The 23464-nt window shown below is 35.8% G+C and overlaps 1 protein-coding gene across 1 annotated transcript in view; it reads right to left on the reverse strand.

Annotated features, from left to right (window-relative positions):
• Positions 1-8585: 8585 nt before the first annotated feature.
• Positions 8586-23464, reverse strand: part of LOC116725863 (translation initiation factor IF-2-like) — a 52677-nt gene continuing 37798 nt past the window's right edge. Inside the window, exons 5-7 of the mRNA XM_032572260.1 lie at positions 20834-21304; positions 17722-17842; positions 8586-8734 (exon numbers count right to left, since the gene is read on the reverse strand). Of these exons, the coding sequence (XP_032428151.1) occupies positions 8586-8734; positions 17722-17842; positions 20834-21304 (741 nt within the window). The remainder of the gene's footprint in view (positions 8735-17721; positions 17843-20833; positions 21305-23464) is intronic.

Consider the following 23464-nt stretch of genomic DNA (forward strand, 5'->3'; position numbering starts at 1 on the left):
AAATGAACATTTCACATATTGATGCAATTAAAAGTTTTGAACGAATAGGATTAATCATATTTATAATTTTCTTGGAACATCACCTTCCTAAAATAATGGCTTGTGTAAAATTTTTTTTTGCCAAAGTGATTTTTTTTGTGTGTGCCTAAAAATGTCAAAAAATGTCTTGGGTCAATTATTATAGAAAAGTAAAATAGATCTACTGTCTTGTTTCTTTTGATTTGTTCCATTTCTGTGCTTTATATAAGTTTTCTATCTTTTTTTTTGCAAGATTATAAAAAGTTTCTTAAGATGAAAACAAAAAGCAAACAAATAATACCAACAATAATTATGATCTCAATCACAAAAGTGACAATAGTAAAAAAAAAACACAAAATTTCTATAGTAATGAGATGTAAATAAAGGCGCTGATCAGAAATCATTAACCAAACCAGATGTATCGTCATGAGAGTTTTCAGCAAGTCTGAACATGTTTCTGTTTCCATGCTGCTGCTCAAATTGTCTTCATCTATCTAAGAATAGTTCTCAAATGATTGAGCATATTTAAGACAAAACAAATGGGCATTTCTTTTGTGAAGACGCACCAAAAAAAACTTGGTAAATAATCCTAATTTCTCAAACAAGGGTGTTTCAAATGGTGCACAAGTACACAGAGATCAATGAATGATCCCAGAGGAGTTGATTTTAATCTGTTGTAACTAATAAATCTAGAGTCACTGCTCTGTATTTTAAGATACGGAGGGAAAGTTTCGGGAGATAGAGAAAGATAACATTCTATAACTGAATATGGCGTGTGTTGGGAGGTGTAGGTTGAAAAATCTGATCTCATTTCATCTGACAGTCGATGACATGCAGGTTTTCCATTTTAAAACCGGCCACCCAAACACAGGCTTAACTCTCTGCATAAAGCTGGAGGCAACAGGGGAAATGTGTGAATAAAATTAAAACCAAACCTGCTAACTGTCTGCTAGCTAAATCTTAACTTACCCTGCAAACTTTACTCTAAGCCAGGGTGTCCAAAGTGGGGCTCAGGGGCCATTTGTGGCCCTTGACATGATTTCATTCGGCCCTTGAGCACAAGTCAAGGATGGTAAAAATTTGCCCAACTAAATAGAAAACAACTGATGACTGTGAATGTTTGGAAATTGGTTTTCTTTTAATAAGATAACAATTGAAAGTCATTTTTAAGTTTTAGATCTTTAATGATTACCAGATTTCATTAAATTGTTTTCTTTATTATTGTATGATGGAGTATTAAGGTCATGCTAAACAAAATTACAAGAATAAAGTCATAAAATTACAACAGTAAAGCTGTAATAGAATAAAGTAATTTTTATGACTTTATCCTCATTATTTGAGTTTAGTCTTGAAATATTAAGACTTTCTTATATTATTATGACTTTATTCTCATACAGGTTTGTGTTATGATTTTATTTTTGTAATTTTATGTTTTAATTTTTTTATTTTATCTTAGTGTGCCCCTAATACATTGTTGGATTATTGAGCAGGTAAAACTGAACTCTGCCCGTCATTGAAAGAGAGTTTAAACTTTTATTTTCTTTTAAATCGCTCAGCCCTGACAGAAATCTGCTCAGCGAAAACAGCAACATCAGCTGTAGTAAATCTGTCAGATCTTTACGTTTATGATGCATAACTCAGAATAATTGTTTCACATGCTTCTAAATGTTCTGGTTGTGTGGGTGTTGGATTGATATTTTGATGTCTTAGACAGAAACTGGGGTCAGATTTCGCTCCAGGTCGTTATTCCAGTCTTTCCATGCCTGGAATCAGTATCGCCCCCAGCTCTGTCTATTCTTTGCCACACCCATTTACTTTGACCACTAAACACTTCTTCATGGCTTTTAAAGCTTTCTCTGCAGGCATACCTCGACTTTACATCTAATCAATTATACAGGAACAAGTAAAGACAGAGAAAGAATAAAGCTGCGTTTGCAACAAAAACACTGCAAAAACACCAAATCTAACCAAGTATTTTTGGTCTAATTTTCAGTGCAAATATCTAAGAACACTTGAAACAAGACAAAACTAACTTGCATGTAACTTTTCAGCTCAATAATTTCTTTATATTGATGAAAAAGGGATAGTTCCACTGGCAGAGTTTATTTAGTACTTATAACTTGGGAAAAATGTTGTGTTAAAAGTTAAATAATTTGCAAGTGGAACTAGAACTGGGTTGCTAGGCGACAGGCTGGGCTTGGCTGAGGTTGCTAGGTAACGGCGCTGTAGCTGTTGTAGAAAAAGTTAATCTGCCAATCAGGGGCAGATCTAGCAAAATATCTATGGGGTGGCAAGGATTTGTCAGGGTGTATATATATATATATATATATAAACGTCTCATTCTCACATTTAGTTTACACAGACCTATCACTGGACATAATTTACTTGTTGCAAAATATTGTTAAAAACAATATTTTCAAAATGAGCTTCATGTAGCACTGAGGATTAAATATAATTTCTTAATGTAGAATAGTTAATTATTTTTACGTCTTTCATACTGCTGCTAACTGATATGTATTACTGGATTGGACAGCGCCTATTCGTCGCTATGTGATGCATTGTGTCCAGAAAATAATCGTATTCCAATGCAGGACGAGCAGAAATCTGTCACGAAAATATTAGTAGCGCCATCATTTATTATCAGATATATTTATTAAATACGATTTAAAATAAATCTGAAAAAACTGATGTTTGATACATAAATTTTCCGTGATACAAATCTATAAACAGTTTGGTTCCTGTTAGTTCTGTCAAGATGCAAGGAAGGGCAAATTTCTCTTACATTGGTCAATCGTTTTATTTTAAATATGCTGTAAGAGCCGTATTTTGATGACTGTTATAAATATCGCCAAGTTTTACGAACAGAAGGAATTAGTTCAGTTTTTGTCGCTTGTTTAACTCTTAGGAGCTGCAGCGGCTGCAGTGCGCCGCAATAAAGCTGATAAACAGGTGGAGAACAAAACTAGACAAAACCACTTCTGTTCTGCTTTTTCTCGCTACACGCGGACCCGTTGCCATGGCAACCGACAGACAACAGCTCCATGAGCAGATAAAGCAGAGATTATGTTCAATCCTATCGGGGGAATCAATACCAAAAACAAACGTTTCCCACCCAAAAGAGTAGCAAAACACCAAAACAGATCATTCGATCTGTGACATTATGCTGTCAGGCTTGATGTCTATATTGTCATTATTAATATATTTTCGCCTGAACACAGCGGTGGTGGATTATCTGATTTAAACTCCTGCTCTACTGGTGACTCGGTGAGCAGGTTGTCCTATTTTAGTGCTAACGGAACCAAAACACACCGAACTGCGCAGCATGTTAAGGTTATCAAAGTCGATAGCAGGCTAGCAACAGTTAGGCTAGCATAACTAACTCGCTGCTCACTTTTTCAATATTTTATTTAAATAAAAAAAATTTCCTCACCTTTTAAATGTTAAACCCTTGAACCTTGTTATGTATGGGTGTCATAGGGTTGAATTAACTGCTAAATATTGCGTCTTTTTTCAGATTCTTTGCGTGATTGTGGTATTTTCCTGACCACCGATATTCCTGACTCAATGGACAACAATGGCGCGTGTGGCTCACGATAAGTCACGTGATGTCTAATCCAGTAATATCCATCCATCCATATATATATAAATGCTGCTGCCTCGCGCTCTGTCCTTCTCTCTCACTTCCCGCCACTTAGCAGTAGGTGTCAGGTTACATTGTGTTACATTCAATGTTGTCGGAAAAAAGAGATTCATGCGCTTAATGTCCGATTTGCCATAACTATTTATTGAATTCATTGTCGCCAGCTGGGGTGGCAACAGGGGTGACAAGGCTCTCAGTTGGTGTGGCAACTGCCCCCCCAGTAGATCTACCCCTGCTGCCAAAGAACAAATACTTTTTCATCAGTAGTATGCAATTATTTATTTAAACAAGCACTTATATTTACATGATCCACGGTTTTTATATAATCCAAACAAACAAATAAACCTATATGTCGCTTAAAAGTTACTTGTAAGTTAGCTTTAAATTATTTCAAGTGTACTAACATATTTGGACTAGAAACTAGACCAAAATACTTGGTAATATTTTATGTTTTTGCAGTGTAACAATTAAATCTTTTAACAGAATACTAGTTAGGAAAAAGCCTGATTGTAAAATAGAAGATAGAAAATGTTTTTTATTACTATTATGTTCATTTCTCACACAACATAAAACATTTAAATATTCATAATAATTTGAGAAACTAAGTCTCAAAAGTCAACAGAGCTTAGACAACAGACTGTAAAAAGATAATAAGGCGATGAGAAGAGTGGAATTTATTTTATTTTGTCCTTTAAAGGTCCATTCTACTTCAAATCTGCTTATTCAAAAAAAAATTTATTTCCCAGCAATTCTTTGTTTTCAAAGTGCAATTCTTTCTTAAAGTAAATTATTTTGCATTTTATTTGCTATATGCAGCCTGTTTGAAATTCCCCTCCACTTCTAAGTAAACAAACATAAAAACAGCATTACAGTTTTTTCTATAGAGCTTCAACAGCAGGATAAGCGTGTGTGAGATGTGTGTGCTTAGCGTAAAAACCCATCAGTCTGGCAGTAAATGCCTCTGAGAGGGAAACAGCAACACCCTGGGAAATCACCAGCCAATACAACAAAGGGGAGGGTAAATCTTTTTTCCATGGGCTGAGCTGTAAATATGTTGATAACTGCAGAATAATCAATGTTCCAGATTAAGATTCAACACAAGGAGATGATTAAATTAATCTTAAACACAACTATGATGACAAATATCATCTTCCTATTGTTGCTAAATTAGGTCAAAAATATTGATTTATATGATAAATTATTAATTATTTATACCTATTTGTGCTTATTTTAGTTTCATAATGCAGTCCATTACCGAAGGGGTTTGAAGTAAATGGGAACAAACACACAAGAATCACAGCAAACAGCAGTATTTATATTTATTAATTAATCTAATATGTACACTGCAAAAACACAAAATATTGCCAAGTATTTATGGTGTAGTTTCCAGTCCAAATAAGACAAAACTAACATGTTAGTAACTTTCAGCAACACATATGAGTTCATTTTAAGTAAATAACTCCTTAATAGTGATTTTAAAAGTACTAGTTCAATTGGCAAATTATTTCACTTATAAAAAGGAAAAATGTTTTGTTATAAGTGAAATAATCAGCTAGTGGAGTTAGCGCTTTTCCATAAATATCAAGGAATAATTCACTTTAAAAATCTCTTAAATCATCCTGAATATTTTAGATATGCTCTAAAAAAATTCAATGAATTAAACCCAGTCTTCCACATTGCACTGCAAAACCACAAAATCTTATTTTTTATCTGGTGCCACATTGAAATAAAGAAAAACTAACTTGCAAATATCTATTCAGCAAGATATAAGATGTTGTTTAAAGTCAATAATTTCTTTATATTCATAGCATTTTTCTCATGTTATTAATGAATTAATCTCCCAGATGAACTAGCATTTCTCATCAATATTAAGGAATTATTTACTTAAAACAAGCTCATATATCTTGCTTAAACGTTATTTGTAAGCTAGTTTTGTTTTCTTACAAGTATACTAAGATATTTGAACTGGAAACTAGACAAAAATACTTGGTAATATTTTGTGTTTTTGCAGTGTAATTTTAACAGATAACTTACTTCTGGTTAATAACCAACATCAGCATGTGAGCTAGCCTCAATAATGGCTAATTATCTCCCTTCACAGCAGAGGTTTTATAATGGCTTTGAGAGTTCAGTTCAGTTTGTCCTCAGAGAAAATAAGAGTTTGGAAAAAGATGCTGCATGTGAAACGCGGCATCCTAAACTCAAACAATTAAAGCTGTAATTCTGGAGAGTTTTCTATACAGTCTACAAAAGGATGTTGTTACAGATAACTGAGAAAAAAGGGTTGGATAAAAAAGATTTGGATTGGTGAATCTCATTTAATAGTGAGAGCATACACTGTAAAACAAAACACCCTGCTTAACCAAAGAATTTAAGTGAACAGAACCTAATTCTCACCAATTTGTCTGTATTGATTTTAAACGAGCGGTGTGAACTTCTAGATTAGAAAAATGCTGGATGCGTTAATATTTTCTGTCAGTTTGAGCAAAGAAACAAATACAACACAGAAGCCAGGAAACGTTTCAATCAAATCATTTTCTTTTTATGTAAGTAGTTTCAAGTTAGAAGCTACATGTTAAATGATTTAACTTAAGTTATGCCCATTAAATTACCAAGACATTTATTTTCATAAATTAAATAATCTGCCAATAGAACCAGTACTTTGTCATCAATATTAAAGAATTAATGATCTAAAATCAACTCCTACATTTAGCTAAAAAGTTACTTATAAATTAGTAAACAATAACTAAAATATTGTAAAATCTTTACAATATTTCAGTTATTGAAAAAACTAAAATATTTACAATAGAAATTAGATAAAAAAATATTTGGTAGAACTTTGTGTTTTTGCAGTGTAGGACTTAAATTAGGGAGCAAAACATCTACGTATGTTCCTGTTAAATAATTAGAATAATAAGTATTTAACATAAGTATTTATAATGTTAATGCAATGTAATAAGTACTTATAACTAATGTTATAGATAGACAATGTTATAAATAAATGTATTAATAAATTGATTAAATGTAATAATAAATTTATGACAATTATTAATACATTTATCATTAATGTTTTTATGATGTGTAAATGAGTGATGTGTAAAGGACTTTACTATGTAGAAAAATCTCAAACAGCTCCAGTAGAAGTGAAATATTTCTACATTTGTCATATATATTTTATAAAGAAGCGGCAGAAATGATCTTAAATGCTTTTCTGAATGAGACCAGATATGAATCTCATTTAAGTCACACACAGACTTTATCTGTAAATTCGTATTTCAATGCAGACTGTAAGCCTGAAGACTGCTTAGCTAAAAACGATAGCTTCGCCATGGCAACACCACGTCTCATTTCCATGGCAACCCCATCAGAAATCTCAACCATAACATGATTCAGCTTCAGTTTGAAAACAGCCAGCTGACTCAACCTCCTTCACATTTCAAGGATTTCAGATTTTCTTATTTCCCATAAACTCTAAACAATTTATCTAAGTTCCCAAAACATCTGAGTTTCACTAAACATACCATGATGGCATATTGGGACAACTGCAGATAGAAAACAAAAAAAGTATATTTCTACAAATAAAAACATAAAAACTCTGAGACTAATCAGAAAATTTCTAGAAAAAATCTTAGAAAATTTCTAACCTCCAAAAGTAAAAAATGTGCAAGAAGAAGCTGGGAAATTTTAAAATTAATTTTTGAAATTTTCTGGGAATAAATAAGACATTTCAGAGCTTCAAAAGTTTAACATTTGTGAGAAAAAACTCAGAAACTTTGAGATTAATATAAGAAATTTTCTAGAAAAAAAACCCGGAAGTTTTTGAGGTCCAAAAGTTGAAAATGTACCAAAATCCACTCAAAGCATTTGAGCTTGAGCTCAGAAATTTTCTCTAAATTTTTTTTTTTTTAAATTTGTGAGCTAGAAAGGTCAAAAACTTGGTAGAAAAACCTCTGAAATTTTGAGAAAAATAACAGAAGTTTTCTAGAAAAAAACTAGAAATCTTTGGGCTCCTAAAGGCAATAATGTGCGAGAGAAAAATTCACACATTTTAAGAATACTCTCAGAAATTTTCCAGAAATAAGTTAGAAATTTCTGGCTCCAAAAGTCGAAAATGCTTTAACTTTTTAAACTTTTGGCTTTATGAGCTCAGAATTTTTTTTAAACTTTTAAAAAAAAAATAAAATATGAGAAATTAACCTTAAAATTTCAAAGTTTTTCACTCCTCATTTCTTTTTTTTATAACTAAATTTCAACTTTTCGAACTCAAAAATTCTCTTTCCACAGTTTAATCTCTATAAAATGTTTGACTTTTGGAGCTCAGAAATTTTCATGTTTCTTTCCAGAAAATATGTAAAATTACTCTAAAATATTTCTGAGTTTTATTCTAGCAAATTCTCAACTTTTGGAGCTCGGAAATTTTAAAGTTCTTTCCAGAAAATTCTTTAGATTAATCTCAAACTTTAATGACCCTGACATCCATCACACACACGCGCCTGCTGCGCCACATTACCTGACTAGAATTGATACAATCTGTGAAGGCGCTCCTCCTGGAGAAGAAGGTGAGGAGCTGCTGCCAGCGAGACGAGGAGGTGGAGGGAGAGGAGGAGGCCGGAGACGAGGTGGACGGAGACGAAGTGTGTGGAGGCGCCAGCTCCTCCGAAGAGCCTCGCTTTGGTCCCAACTTCTGCTTGATTCCTAGCCCCGCCCCTTGACCTCCAGATGCCCCGCCCACTCTGGAGCTGCGGGGGTACAGGGTGTTGTTGCCAAAAATGTAGTTCATAGTTCCAGCTATTTGACTCCAACTTAGATTTTATCTCCTTTCCACCTTTTCATCCCCGATTCTTCGTCCCAGAAAGAATCTGCAGTCGGAGTTCTATTTTTTAAAATCTTTTTTTCTGTTTCTTGGAAAGATTCTCAGTTTTTCTCGTCAGATTTGAAGAACCGAGGCGGACATTTGTCCACCTGGTTGCCTGCTGTTGTTCATGAATGTTTCCATCATCCCAGGTGAAAACGTCAAGAATCCACTTCCCAGAGCTTCCAGATTCCCGTCTCTCCTGCTTCCTCTTTGCACCTCGTCTGAGAAAAAAAAGAGTGAGGGGGAACGAGCGGCAGGATATGAGGATTGATTATTTAGGGGAGTTCACTCTGCTCTCCTCTCCGTCTCCCTCCTTCCCTGTGAGTCCAAGATGACCAGTCAATCTCCCCCTGTCACTGTGCCTTCTCCCATTAAATATAGGAGGAAGCGGGGAGGGCGTGATGGGTGGCTGAGCGGATGAAACGAGGGAGGTGGAGAGAAACATTCGAGGATGAGAGCATCTGAAGTAGGTGGCTGGCAGCAGGAATCATTGTCCAACTCTTCTGTTTCTCCTTCTCTCCTTCTTACATCTCTGCTGTTCCTCCAAGTCTTCCTTCTTGTCCGCTTCACTCTGCATATTTCTCTCGTTTCTTTCGGCAGCCTCTAACTGACCTGTGTTTGCTTTCTCTCTCTTGTCTTTCAGCAAATTGTCTTTTACAGTCTTTTATTTCAGCTGCAACCCGATGCTGTCCTCTCCCTTACTGTCAGATATTATTACCGCTGGAAGCCCCGCCCCCCTACGATCCAGTCAGCCAATCATGTGACACCACCCTGCGTCTTTTACTCCAAACATTTTCTAATCCTGTTGCAGGTCGAGTTCAACGGAAAGCGGAGAACGATTTAATGCACAAAACAAACTTCCTCCACTGAAACTGCTAAAGAGTGGAAGTGAAGATGTATGGCAATAGATTTGGTGTTTCAGCATGTGTGTGTGTGGGCGTGTGTGTGTGTGTGTGTGTGTGTGCATAATTGTGGAAGAGATAGAGATCTTCTCCTAAGGCTGTTTTTCAGAGACTGCAGCACCCAGCTCTCCCACACACTCCTCTCTCTGTCAAACACAAGCGTACATAAACAACAAAACAACTAGAAAACTGCAAAATATAAAAATAATAATCAATAATACATGTAAAAAATAATAATCCCAAAGTCCTGCGCTAACATTTAATAACACACGGCTGCATTTGCCTCCCGGTGGATTAGCCACAGGTGGGGCAGGACCCCCTGTCACAGCTTCTCCCCGCGTCTCCGTGGGAACCGTTGCCACGGCAACAGCTTTCCAGAGGCCCGAAAATACACCTGGCACACGCAGCCTGACTAATGTGTTGTTTCCTCGCATCGGGACGGATGAGATTTTCTCACACTTTCCATTAGACTTCTGAGCCGAGTTGGGCTGAGCAGGAAAGATTTCTGCAGATTCTCTAAAACTCAGAGTTGGTGCACGTCGTTTTGTCAGGGGAAGTCGGCTGTACTTACATCTAAAGTCACGCTTATTGAAAGAGCATCGATGTCAACCGTTCAGACTATCAGATAATTTGGGGCAAATAGGAAAAACAGCAACATGAACTGTTTTATTGTCAGAGGGGCGTTTCAGTGAATGAAAAATGTTTTTATGTTCTTATGGATGTAAAAGAATGGGCAATGATTCAAGTCTATGTTGTTATTTGGACTTTTTTTAAATAAAAATGTCTGAGGCTAATCTTAGAATTTCTCATTTTTTTCTTGCCAATTTTTACTTCTGGAGCTCAGAAATTTTCAAATTTGTTTTGAAAATTTCAGAGATTAATCTCAAAATTTCAACTTTTTCATTTTTTTGCAAATTTCCAACTTTTGTAGCTCACAGATTTTCACGTTTTTTCTATAAATTTTATTAAATTAATCTCAGTTCTTTTTTTCTGCACATTTCTGACTTTTTGAGCTATGAAATTTTCCTGTACATTTTTTTAGATTAATTTCAGATTTTTTCTTGTAAACTTCTCTTAGAGCTCATCAATTTCCAAGCTTTTCCTGTAAGATATCTGAGGTTCTTTCTGATTTTTTTTTCATTGTTGTGAATTTATGGCTTTGGAGGTCAGAAATTGTCCAGTTTTTCTTGCAAATTTCCAAGATCAATCTAAAAACTTAAAAAAAAAAATTCTCACAAATGTTTGATTTCTGGAGTTTAAAACATTTTAAAGCTTTTTTCTTGCAAATTTCTGAACTTAATTTAAAAATTTCATAATTTTCTTTTTCTTGCAATTTTTTTACTTCTGGAATTCAGCAATTTCAAAGTTATTTCTTGAAAATTTCTGAGATTAATCACAAAATTTGTGAGATTTTGGTGGAGATTTACTCCTTTCTTACTATCAAAAAATTACTCTAGTAAGTCGTGTGACTCCTGTGATGCGAAAAAAGGGTTTTGATTGCAGTTTTTGGAAATGTTAGGGATAAAATGGTTTATCAGGGGTGGAGAACATGAGGAGAGGAAACGGAAATCCTGTGTAAACAATCTTTTCCTACTTCAGAATAAGAGCAGGAATCAAAATTCCAACACATGTTGAATTTCTACTGACAGTCTGAAAAACATCAAACAAAATTAGCACTTTAGAATTTATTCATAAAATTTTACATTTTCAAAGTTAGCAAAATGCTAAACAAAGAATTAGCGCATTAGCACTAGCTTCAGTTTGACTACCTCTGAAAGGATTTGTTTTTTATTTCAAAAACAAAGAAATAAACTTGCTACAAGGTAATTTATTATAACACAATAAATATGTACAAACTTTGGTGTTTTTAGAAGGAAAAAAATATATAATAATATAATTTTTTGGGTACTGAGGGAGTGTCCCACTAAAGCTTGTTTCACTGTTTACTTAAAAAAAGTGTCACGGTATACAATAAAATTCTGACTGAATGCAGATCTTGAGCCTTTAAATCCACAAACCACTTGGTAACATTTCTATGATTATAAGTTCACCCAATTTACAGATAAAATTAACACAAAACGCTACAACGGGTAAAAAAAATAAGGGCATCATAAGGTAATATTTTAGATTGTGGAGGAGTGTGGTCAGAAATATGAATAAGTGGTAAACACAAACTGAACCACTTTGTCACATGTTATCAATTAATCTATAAACACTTTATTAGTCATTAATCATTCTTTATTATTCATTAATTAAGAGTGAGAATGAGACTGAAAAATTAAGTTTACAAATGCTTATTGTGCTTAAAAGACAATACAAAATATTTAGTACAACAAACTCTAGATTAAAATATATATGTGAACAAATTTGGCTCACTATTTGAAAAGAAACCAGTAGATTTTGTCTCCTTCTCAGCCTTAATTAATGCATAATAATCAATTATTAATGATTTATAAAGTGTTCTGAGATTACTTAATAACATATCTATGAACTATTTCTTATCCATTAAAGGAAAATCTACTTTGATTTGTTACCTCTCAATTTACAGATACAAAAACTATGATTTTATTATAACATCATTGCAGCCAGTGAATTATATAACTTGTCTGCTGCTAACACGGAGCAGCTAGCTGAGGCTAGCTGAGTCCAGTGGCACACTGACCGTATCTCAACCCTTAATGCACCTCTCTCCCTCATGCACTTCTTTTTCTTGTCTCCCGTAAGTCAAATGTCAGCCAGTGAATGCCAACTCTATCAATATTTCAGAAGCAATTAAATAAAGCACACATCATAAATGTTTAATGTCACACTGCTGAGAAAGCCAAATTTTCTCTTCTATCATTACAGGTACAGGATGCCAGTGGCGGCCTATGAGGCAAACTCTGTGTTTACTTGTTAAACAAACTGTAAGCACTCAGTTTGGACTCACACTCACAACCATTTTAGTTACATCCAGCAGGTAATGTAACTACGCATCACCATGTTCAATATCTAGCATGTATATATAACAGGGGTTGTCAAACAAAACCTCAGCAGATGTAATAAAAATCACCGTTATCAGCGTCAATAAGCCGATCCTGGTGCTTTCAGAAGCACTGAGTGAGCGACTCTTTCCTTTAGCATTCCTAATCAGTTTGGCTTCTCCCCAGCCCTTCCATTAGACCGCTTTCAGATTCTGGTAAGACCGATTTTGCAAAGCTATGTCAAGCTCTCATAGTAAATAGCGAACACAAAGAGGAATACACCAGAGCCTTTGTAAAGCAAGAGCAAAGAGATAACGTCAGGGCAGAAATACTGCTTACTAGAAGGAATGAACTTAATATGACTTATATATGTATACTGTGCCTTAGAAACGTGTTTATACACGTTAAACTGATCCAAACTGTGCCACATAGCAACCACAGATTAAAACTGCAAGATTTAATTATTCGAGGAGAGAGGATCGATCCAAAATATCAACAATATCGATACCAAGTCATTATTGGTATCATATCAAGTTTCACATTTCCTTGACAAATTCTACTGTGTTTTTGTGTTGTAGTTTCTCAACTCAACCTCAAAAAAAGGTTGAGTTATCATTTGATTTTTTCTCAAATTAGAATGGTCTACACTTAGTTTATTTAGGAAAAACTCCACACAAATTAACACAAGTTACTTTGTTTCTGTTAATAACAATGATAATAATAATTCAATTCAGTTAATTTATATACTTCCAATTTACAACACGCCATCTCTGCAATTGACATAAACGTCAATAAAATCCAATCATTCACATTTTCCAGTTGATTTTAGTTTTCAAACAATGCAGTAAAATTCAGCTCATTATTAAAATTGGATCAAAAATCCAATTTCTAAAGAAATCAAGCAGATAGCATTGATAGTTCATTACCACACTAGGATACATAGCAAACATGGCTAGGTAAGCTAGCTTGGTGGAATCAACTCACTCACTCACTCTGTGGTTGCCTAGCAACTCACTCACTCTTTAGTTACCTAGCAACAACTTGTTGAGTAACAGAAGTTTCAGATTTCACCACTGCTTGAAAACGGCATGGAGTGAAAACTGGATAAAACAGAAAAGGTGACGACAAATGCAGTCCGGCAGTATTTCAGATATTTAAATCAAAATACAAATCGATAGTTATCGATATCGACTGGTATGAAACACTTATATGGTGATACATTTTTCAGCCATATTGTCCAGCTCAACATGTAACATGACATAAAAAAAGCTCAAAGCAGGCAAGAAATTTTAAAAGCAACTAAAACTCCAAATATCTTTGGTCATTTTTAAGCCCGGGACCAGAAGAGGACACAGAATCCAAAATATTGTACTCAAGTAGAAGTAAAAAGTAGCCGTCCAAAAAATTACTCAAGTACCCAGTAACTGATCAAATTATCAATCAATTAATATTTAAAAATTATGTCATCAGATGGACCAAAAAATAAAGTCAAGTGGAAATGTTGGTATTTTAAGCATCAAAAATGACAATAATTCATATAAGTAACAAAATAAAATGACAAAATCAGACAAAAGAAAATGTTTCCAAATCAGTTTCTTTTCATAAAAAACTTATAAAACTTTAACAAAAACTGCAGGTGTGAGTCTGTGTCTGGTGAATTTTTGGTTAAAACATTTTCTTTATTCAGTGAGTAAAAAATCCAAAAATATTACTCAAGTAAGAGTAGAGATACGTCATAATAAAATTACTCTAGTAAACGGAAAGAGTACAGCGTAGTAAAAATACTCCATCAGTGCATTTATTCAAAAACGTTACTTAAGTAAATGTAACTAGTTACTACCCAACTCTGTCTGTAAGCAGCAACAAAAGGTTTTAAAATTGAGAATCAGAATTTATTAGCACTAGATATGGAAAATGACTGAAGTTTGTTTCTATAAGTTTGAAAGAAACTTTCACACTTTTGCATCAAAATTCACCGGAAATCTATGTGGCACAATGTTGTGTATTGTTGTCAAATAAATGTACCGATCCCTCAGATATAAATATGACCTAATCGTTAAAAAGTAATGAGAGTGAGTCAGAGAGTGATTATTTTTCAAAGTTTTATGTCAGATGACCTATTGCGTAAATCTCCTTTGCTCTCAGTTTCAGTCAGTGGGAGGAAAAGCAGATAATTTGGGGAGTGGAGAATCAATTGATTGGCAGAATGATTAACTCTAAACAGACTCTGCATCAGTCCGCCTGTAATTCTCCCTTCGTCTTTCGCCACTCCCTTGCTCACTGGTCCACTCCTTCCTTCCTAATTATCCGCATTATCTTAATGACTAAAAGCCGCTAAGGTTTCCGAGTGAACATACTGCTATATGTGTGGCATGGGAAGAAAACAAATCAGACTTTACAGTTCTGCAGCATTCCACCTCTGCAGAACAAGCAGTAAATTTAACCAGGGAGTTATTTAAAAGATTGGTTTGGCTGCTTGCTTTGAAGGCACGAATCAGGCTGACGTATCGGACAGGCAGACAGGAAGTCGGTAAACTCTAGGCAGGTCGACACGGTGAATCAGGACCACTTCTGATCGGATCAGCTGCTTTTTATCCAAACAGGATAGTGAAAACGCAGCAGAAAAAAGTTACACAAGTTTAATTTCTTGGATTAATATCTTAGTACACTTGAATTAAGACAAAACTAACTTACAGCAAGACATAGGAGCTTGCTTTAAGAAAATAATTCCTTAATATTGATAATAACAAAACACTAGTTCCACTGGCAGATTATTCCACTTATAACATGTAGAAAATTTACCCAATATTTATTGATTATTGACTTAAAATAAGCTCCTATGTCTTACTAAAAAGTTACTTGTAAGTTAGTTTTGTCTTATTTCAAGTAAACAAGATATTTTCACAAGAAATTAGATTAAAAAAATACTTAAGATTTTGCCGTTTTGCAGTGCAGCGTGGAAGATTGGGCTCAATATATTCCATTCAGTTTTTGTAACGCAAATGCAAAATATTCAGCAACATATAGAAGTTTGTTTAGAGTCAATAATTCCTAATATCGATGGGAAAAATGGCCTATTATTTCACTTACAAAAAGACATTTTTCCGTGTTATAAGTGAAATAATCTCCCAGTCGAAGTAGAATTTGGTTGCTAGGTGACGCAATGGGCTTGGCTGGGGTTGCTAGGTAACAACGCAGAGGGAGTCGTTTTTTTTTTAAATAAGTGAAACAATCTACCAGTTAAACTATACTTTTTTTTGTCAATGTTAAGGGAATTATTTTCCTATATGCTGCTGAAAAGGCAAGTTTGTCTTATTTCAAGTCTCCTAAGATATTTTCACCAGAACTCAACAAAATCTTACTTTGCGATGCAAACTAACAGTTCTGGGGTATGTTCTTTGCTTGTCTGGCCTACAGATAATTTCATTTGTGTTCTCACATTGCCGCAGTATCAACACCTATAATACAGCCTATAATAGCCAAAGGAGAACCAGACACTACCAATAATATCATTCAGTACCATTCACAGCCTGGAAATGGTGACATATGTTTTAAATAAACTGCAATTTCCCATCCTGCAATGCAATCATGTGTGCCCATTGTAATGTGCAGCAACACGTTACGCCCTCATTCCGACACTTCACTGCAAGATTTATACCAGCTTTCAGAAGCAGAAATATGCGTGAATCGGCCTAAACATTGGAGACGAGGGCTATTTAAAACAATTTATAAAAACTGCCAGGGGGCTATTTAAAAGACTGGTTTTAAATAACCAATCTGTAGTGAAACTACTACTACAGTGTAGTTTTATACACTGTAAATATTAAAAATAATTAATAAAACAAGCAAGGGATTTCCTATTACAGTAGGAATTTACTGTATTATTTACTGTCATTTATCACTTCTCATGAGAAATTACTTATATGAATTTTTATTAATGTTTTTCACAATAAATTCCGATTAATGAAGATTAAAGCCTGCCAAGACCGTCCATATAGTCTGAATTTATTATTTGCTATTAAATCCGTTTGGTTTTGTGAATTAATTTACTCCCCATCTGTAGTTTGTCCTCTGCTGCCTCCTGCAGGTTACAAACTGCAACTGCAACTAAAGCGAGTAAAAGAAGTAAAATATGTTCTCGGTTCCAAAACTGATCTGGATTTACAGACTCAAACAAACAAAACAAAACAAAAAAACAAAAAACACAAGAGACTAAACCAACTGTAATATTTTAAAGTTTTTAGGTATGAAATGAGATGATTAACTAAATACATAAATGTCACATCAGTACCGCCATCGACAACATTCACATGCACTCTGTATTCAGTTACTGGATCACTGAAATAGTGTTTTTAGAACAAATGTATACATAACTGAATCATCCAGATCTGAAAATATACATGCAGAAATACAATATATTTTTAAGAGACACATGTACCACTTTTAAATGCCAACAGGGGTGAACATATCGCTTGAATATTTTTTGTCGTATTGTAAAAATAACATAAATGTATGACGGAGCATTGGGGCCACTGTTGATCGAAAAAAAAATGGAGGAATAAATTTGTGCCAAAAACTTTTGAGTTCAACCGCAAAAATATTCTAGAAAAAACAAGGACATGTCCGTAATTTTCTCAACAAAAAAAGAAAGATAAAAAAGAAAAATACGGACATGTCTGAGTTCCAAAAGTTGAAAATTTGTGAGAAAAAAACACAGAAATCTTTAGATTAATGCCAGAAAACAAGAAAGTTTCTGAGTTTGAAAAGTCAAAAACTTGCTAGAAAAATATCAGAAATTCTGAGATAAATCTCTGAAATTTTCTAGGACAAACATGGAAGTTTCTGAGTTTCACAAGTTGAAAACTTTCGACTTTTGAAATTCAACATTTGCTCTCAGAAATTTTCCTCTTTTTTTATTTTTGAGATTCATCTTAAACTCTTGTTTTTGTGCTGGCATTTTGCTCCTTTTAAAAAAATGTGTATATACAATGACCCCAATATGCCATTGTATAAATGGCAATATTTTCTCTATATAATTAAGTTTTAAATTTTCAAGAGACTCCAGTGCACTTATGTCTCCTTCTTCTAAAATCATAAACATTCTGTAGTCATTTTTCCCTCATGTTTGATTCCTTCTGCTAATAAAAACACTGGGACTGTTGTAATTATTTCTGTGTGGTGTACGATGTTTAACATTCAAACATCACCAACTCTAGCAAGAAATAAAACTAATAATAACATGGGTGCTGAAAATATGATTGCATGCTCATTACTGTGAACCAACCAGGCATGCATGACGTTTGAGGCCATGAATACATGCAATGGCCACAAAGCAAAGATTACCTGATAGTAGGAGTGGCTTGTGAATACAGGAGGAGAAAGGCGGAGCTGGAACTTCATTCAGCCTCTCGCCTTCTGAGTGAGGCCACACCTCCTCATCAAATGGTGCCTCGGGTGATTCTACCTACGGTGTACAGACACAGCCAACAGTTTGTCGGAAGAAGCTCTCAAAGTTGGGGTATGTGACTCTAATCTTAAACATGTTTGTTAAAAAAATTTGAAGAAATGAACCGCTGCTGACCAAAAGCAACCAATCAGAGCCAGGAGGAGGTCTTAGCGCTGTCAATCATGGTTTCTCCCGGTCATCAGAACCTGCTATGAATGCTAAGGCTAGTTAGCATAGCCAACAATGATGATACTGTTACTGTTTTTCCTGTAACAGTAGGTTATTTGTCTGCTATTAGCATATTTAGCAGCATGTTCACAAGGATGATTGACAGCACTAAGACCCTCCTCCTGGCTCTGATTGAAGAAATGCACTGCTCCCACAGGTGGAGCAAGAGTAGCTCAGGAAGAGGTGGAGGAAATTTATTTTTTTTAACTGATTTTCCGTCTCATTTTGTGACGACATAGTGGCAGTTTTAACATATATGTAAAAACATTTTAAATTTTAATAAAACTTATATACTGCAGCTTTAACAACTGAGCTGCACTTACATTTAGGATAATTATATTATCACTAAACAAATTAAAGATGATAATGTTGATGTTCTTGACCAAAAACATATTAAAGTACAAAATAAATTGGGATCCTGTGGGATTTCTGTTAATGGTGTGAAAATGAATCATCTACATCTGACTGTACATTCAGCTGTATTTCAGTTTAATATAATAATAATTAACTGAAACATTCTGGAAAATAAAGTTATGCTTTGGGATGTTAAAGAGAAAACTGACAAAAGTAGATTTTGAAAAGTTGCTGTGCTCGAGATGAAGCGGAAACTGTTTTCTGTTCTCACAAATAAAAATGTAACATGGTTAGAAGTTATGGATGAACAGAAGCGAGTCAATTTGATAAAAATACAAAACTCTGTACAGGTATTTGGGGTTTGTGTGAATGAAATGAGAGATTTTACCTGCTGAGAAATACATCAAGTTTTAGATTTCTGCCATGAAATGAGCATTGGAGTCACCCAAACTGGTAAAATAAACCTAATTCAAATTCAGAGGTTGTATTTGTTTGTTTTTTTTAATCATTAATCAACCAAACTTCCCAGATTTCTACCTTTTTTTGGACACCACAGATTTTTCACATGGCCCTACTTGCAGTTTTTGGAAACGGGGTTATGCGGAGCGTGACTATGTGAGTGAATGTTTGGGAGTAGAGACAGAGAAAGGAACATTTACATGGCGAGGACAAGATGGCTGGTCCATCTGTCATACAAAAAGAAGCCAGATCCAGCACCTGTGGTCACACATTCAAATAAACACACACCATCTGGGAAGAAGTTCTCAAAATAAACCCAAAATCCCAGCAGCAAACACACACGCTGACCGCAGACGGAGGAGCTCTCCTCGCAGATTTTATCCAGACAGATAGCTGATAAGTCTGCAGAAAACATTGATGATAATAGAGATAATGTTGCTGTGATGTCATAAAGATCCAGGTATCCTAAATGTCCACAAAGTAAATAACTTTAATTTTTAAAATTTAAAAATAAAACATATTTGTTGTGACTTTGGAGTGAGTGGTGTCTAGTCACAAGGTGGAGCTGCACAACAACTTTTCCTGCAACAACGAATCTCTTCGGCTTTGGCTAAAGGTTTCCACCTGGTTAACCTTTGAACTGCTGGTTCTGAAATTTTATTAGTGCAAAGACGAAACACAAAGCACACTCAGCTCTGTTATGTACCGAAACAAACAAATACAGACGCGTTTCAACCAAACAGAGACAAATTTTATAAAATTAAACCCACCACACATGCCAGAACATTAAAAAAGAAGAGGGAGAACATTACGATCTGATGAAAATGAAACCAAAGACAAAGAAATTAAACATGTTAGTCGTACCACCTTGACAGGTGGTCATTATTTTAATGTTAATTTAACTTTACCAGTTGTTAAAAAAACAAATACTGTAGCTGCAGTGTAGAAATAAAATCTAAATAAATGCAAGTCAGAGAGAAAAATAGATGCAATGTTAATTCTGATGCAGATGTGTTAAAATCTACCAAAATAAGGAGGATTTCAGAAGCCAAAGACAATGAAACAAAGGATTTTATAACTGAAAAGTGGGGCAGGAGCCTCAGCACAGATGTGCAGAAGTATTCTCCTGATAGAAAGACAAAGTTTGTGGCTGAAGGTGAATTCAGACAACCTGGGCTCCAGACTTTGTCCACTATGTTTGACGTAATTTGAAAGTCACGTCTTTAAAGATGCAGTGTGCAACTTTTATAAAAAATATTGTTTTGTCTTTTTAAACTGGACTATCAGGTTTTCATAATGGTAGTCCACTAGACTTGGTTCAATTGGGGACCAAAATTGCAACATTTGTTACATTTTCAGCTGCTGTGGTTCAAATTCACACTCCACTGTCAGGTGAACTAAACTTATTGAAAAACCAGTTTCCCTCCTCGCCTGTGGGGGCGCTGTACCAAGAACCACTGAAGGAAACGACACAATAACTTTTGAAACTTCCTTTTTCACAAAATGTAAACAAAAATGGAATGGCGTCAGATTTTAGTGGTTTCTCTTTTGATTTTAGCAAAAGACTACGAGGCATTTCCCCTTGCAGCGCTAGACTCTTGCCTTTGTTTTGGTAATATTTACCCAGGATGCCTTGTGCTGTGGTCCACTTCCTGCTTTTGGAGCAGTCTCTGTGCCAATTGGCGTTTACATATGCATTCGAATTGCACCAGAGTTCATGTCAACTAAACCAAAATCTAGGTTTTAGGCGGACCAGAGTTCAATTACGCATTCACACATCCGCAAACTAACTGGACTTTCTAAACAAACGGACTAGCGTTTGGTTAAAGCGGACCAAACAGGGTTGGTGTGATTGCAGTTTAGTGTCCACACTGATGAAGCAAATGAAAAAATAACATTCAAGTGACTAATCTTTGACACCGACTAAACATAACTACTATAGTCGCATAGGGCGCCACATCGAGTTACCTGAGTAGGTGCGATGTGTGTATGAGTGACGTATCCGTGGACATGTTGGATATGGGAAAGCTGCCGCTCCGCCACCTGCACCAGCTCCGCCCCACGCAGGTCACCGTGGTGACCGAGGGAGCCGTCCCTCCCCAGGGATCGGTCCCGTTCTCGCTCCATGCTCCCGATGCCGCCTCCACCTCGCCTCCAAGTCCCTCTGTCCCTGCCTAGCGTCCCTCCCTGCCTCCCGAGTGTCCCTCCACTTCTTCCTAGAGTCCCTCCATCCCTCCCCAGTGTCCCTCCATCCCTCCCCAGGGTCCCTCCATCCCTCCCCAGGGTCCCTCCATCTCTCCCCAGGGTCCCTCCATCCCTCCCCAGGGTCTCTCCATCCGTTATCTCTCCGGCTATTCCCATTGGATGCTGATGGCAGGTGTGATGGTGGAGTCTTGGGGCACCTGTTGAAGCCCCTTCCTCTTCTTGATATCGATACTTCTACACCGATGGAGGGGTTAAAAAGTGGGAAAGTAAAAGGAAAATGCAGGAAAGGAAAAGGCAAAACATGGTTCAGGGAATGAAACACAAAGGAAGGAAAAGACAGAAAATAGATGTTAATAATTAGAAGTAAATCATTTAGATTCAAGATTTAGAAGAGTAAAAAAAGAATAGAGCGTCACCCTTAAAGGGGCAGTACAATGTATTTTCCAGACATATATTTCCATTTTATACCACAATCAAGTAACTACCTTACTTTCAGTTGTTGTCTATATCAAATACGACTTCCTAATTTAGCTCCTTAAAATTGGGTCTCTGTCTCTTTAAAAACTCTGAGAAGTAGCTCCTATAATGATCTCAGCAGTTCCACCAGGTGTTTGCTAATTGCTGCTGGCTAGTCTGAAGGAGCTGAGGAGGAGCTGCATCTCGAAGGCGGAGCTAGGTTCACCCAGGTGTTTTGCACCGCTCAGTGGTTGCCATGCAGATTAAAGGGGCAGCATTATGTGCTTTCCAGGCACATAGTGCTGTATTATATCACAATCACGTAACTATTTTAACTTTAGTTTTTATAAAAATGTTATAAATATAAAATATGACTTAGTCTGAAGTAGCTGAGTGGGGGAAACTGCAGCTCAGAGGAGGAGCTGCGCCTCGAAGGCGGGGCTAGGGCCGTCCAGGCGTTTTGCATAGCTGAATGGTTGCCATGGAGACTAAAGGATTTCTCAAAAATGCACTAAAGAACCAAAGAAATACTCCAGGTATGTTTTTGTTGAGGCATTAACATCATAACATGACAAAAATGGTTGATTTTACGTAGTACTGCTCCTTTAAAGAGACAAACAGAGCGTGAGTGTGTGCACACATGCATGTGTAATAAGATGTTAGATCGGACATTTTCTTAGTGTAAGCACATGGGCCAGTGCAGGTGTACACCCAGCATGACAGTAATTGTTTCCTGAGCTTCCTGTCCTGCACATGCATGACCGCTCCGACTGACACGCACGGCTGGAAGCAGAAGTTTTCAGGCAACACAAAAAAACAAATAAAATAAATAAAAAACTGAGCCAGGACGGTGAAGAGGGGACTAAAGCGCCTCAGGGAGTAACAGTTTCCTTCTCTCTTCCTCATAACTGTACATCATCATCATGCCTCTTTCAGTTGCAACAGAGAGCCACACCGACCGCTCTACTCTGTCTAATTCAGCTTTAACAAACACTCTGCAGCTCCTTTATGAAGTATTAGGCATTTTATCTTCCTATAAAGGACAAAATACAGAGAGAAAAAGGAAAGCTGATGGGGGAGGGATGTATGATGCCAGATGTGAAACATTCAGCTGGCTGAGCAGCAAGGAGGAAGACCCTCAGTACAAAAAATTACATCAGCGCAAAGTCCTTTACTCACTGAGCTAATTTAGTGAATCCATGGTTTTAATCTTTTATTTTATGTTTTGCTTAAACCAATCTGAGAAAACAGGACGTGCTATGAAAAACAGATGGCTTATTTAAGCTGCACGGCAAACAAAATGTGGCTCACATCAAGATAACAGAGTAATTCCAGCAAAAGCTGCACCTCCAATTAAAGACAATCTAAAACAATCTCTTCCCTCCGTTCGGTAAATGACAAGTTCATAAATTATATCCTGAAAGCGCAGCTTGATCCTCACCTGGGGTGAAGGTACAGTGAGAATTTGCTGTAAAATGTGTGAAGCGCTCATTTAAAGGGATTTGTGGTTCTTATACAGAAAGACTGCTTAGCTGTTTGAAACTACAGAAATAATGCTTTGCATGGTAATGCTTGCCACTGAACACCCTTAAGACATTTTAGATTTACAAATATTAAAATGTCAACAACACAAATCCAATGAAAAAGGGCACAGATGTTATCAGAAAAAAAACTACCAAACAATTTAGCAGTTTTTTCATTAAAGATGACCTATAATGCTTCCTTGTACAGGTTTGAATCGGTCTATAGCCTATACAAAACATTTTTATTTAATGTTTTACACAAAATCATCCTTAGATGAGATTTCAGTGTGATCAGTTATTTGTTTAAGGGCCTCCTGTCACTCTCAATGCTGCTGGCTACGCCCCTAGCTCAACGTTTACACTCGCACGTGAAAATGTCTGCAAACAGATGCGCAATTACAAAACCGTACGTCTT

The sequence above is a fragment of the Xiphophorus hellerii genome, chromosome 9 (assembly GCF_003331165.1).
Source record: "Xiphophorus hellerii strain 12219 chromosome 9, Xiphophorus_hellerii-4.1, whole genome shotgun sequence".
Classification (NCBI taxonomy): domain Eukaryota; kingdom Metazoa; phylum Chordata; class Actinopteri; order Cyprinodontiformes; family Poeciliidae; genus Xiphophorus; species Xiphophorus hellerii.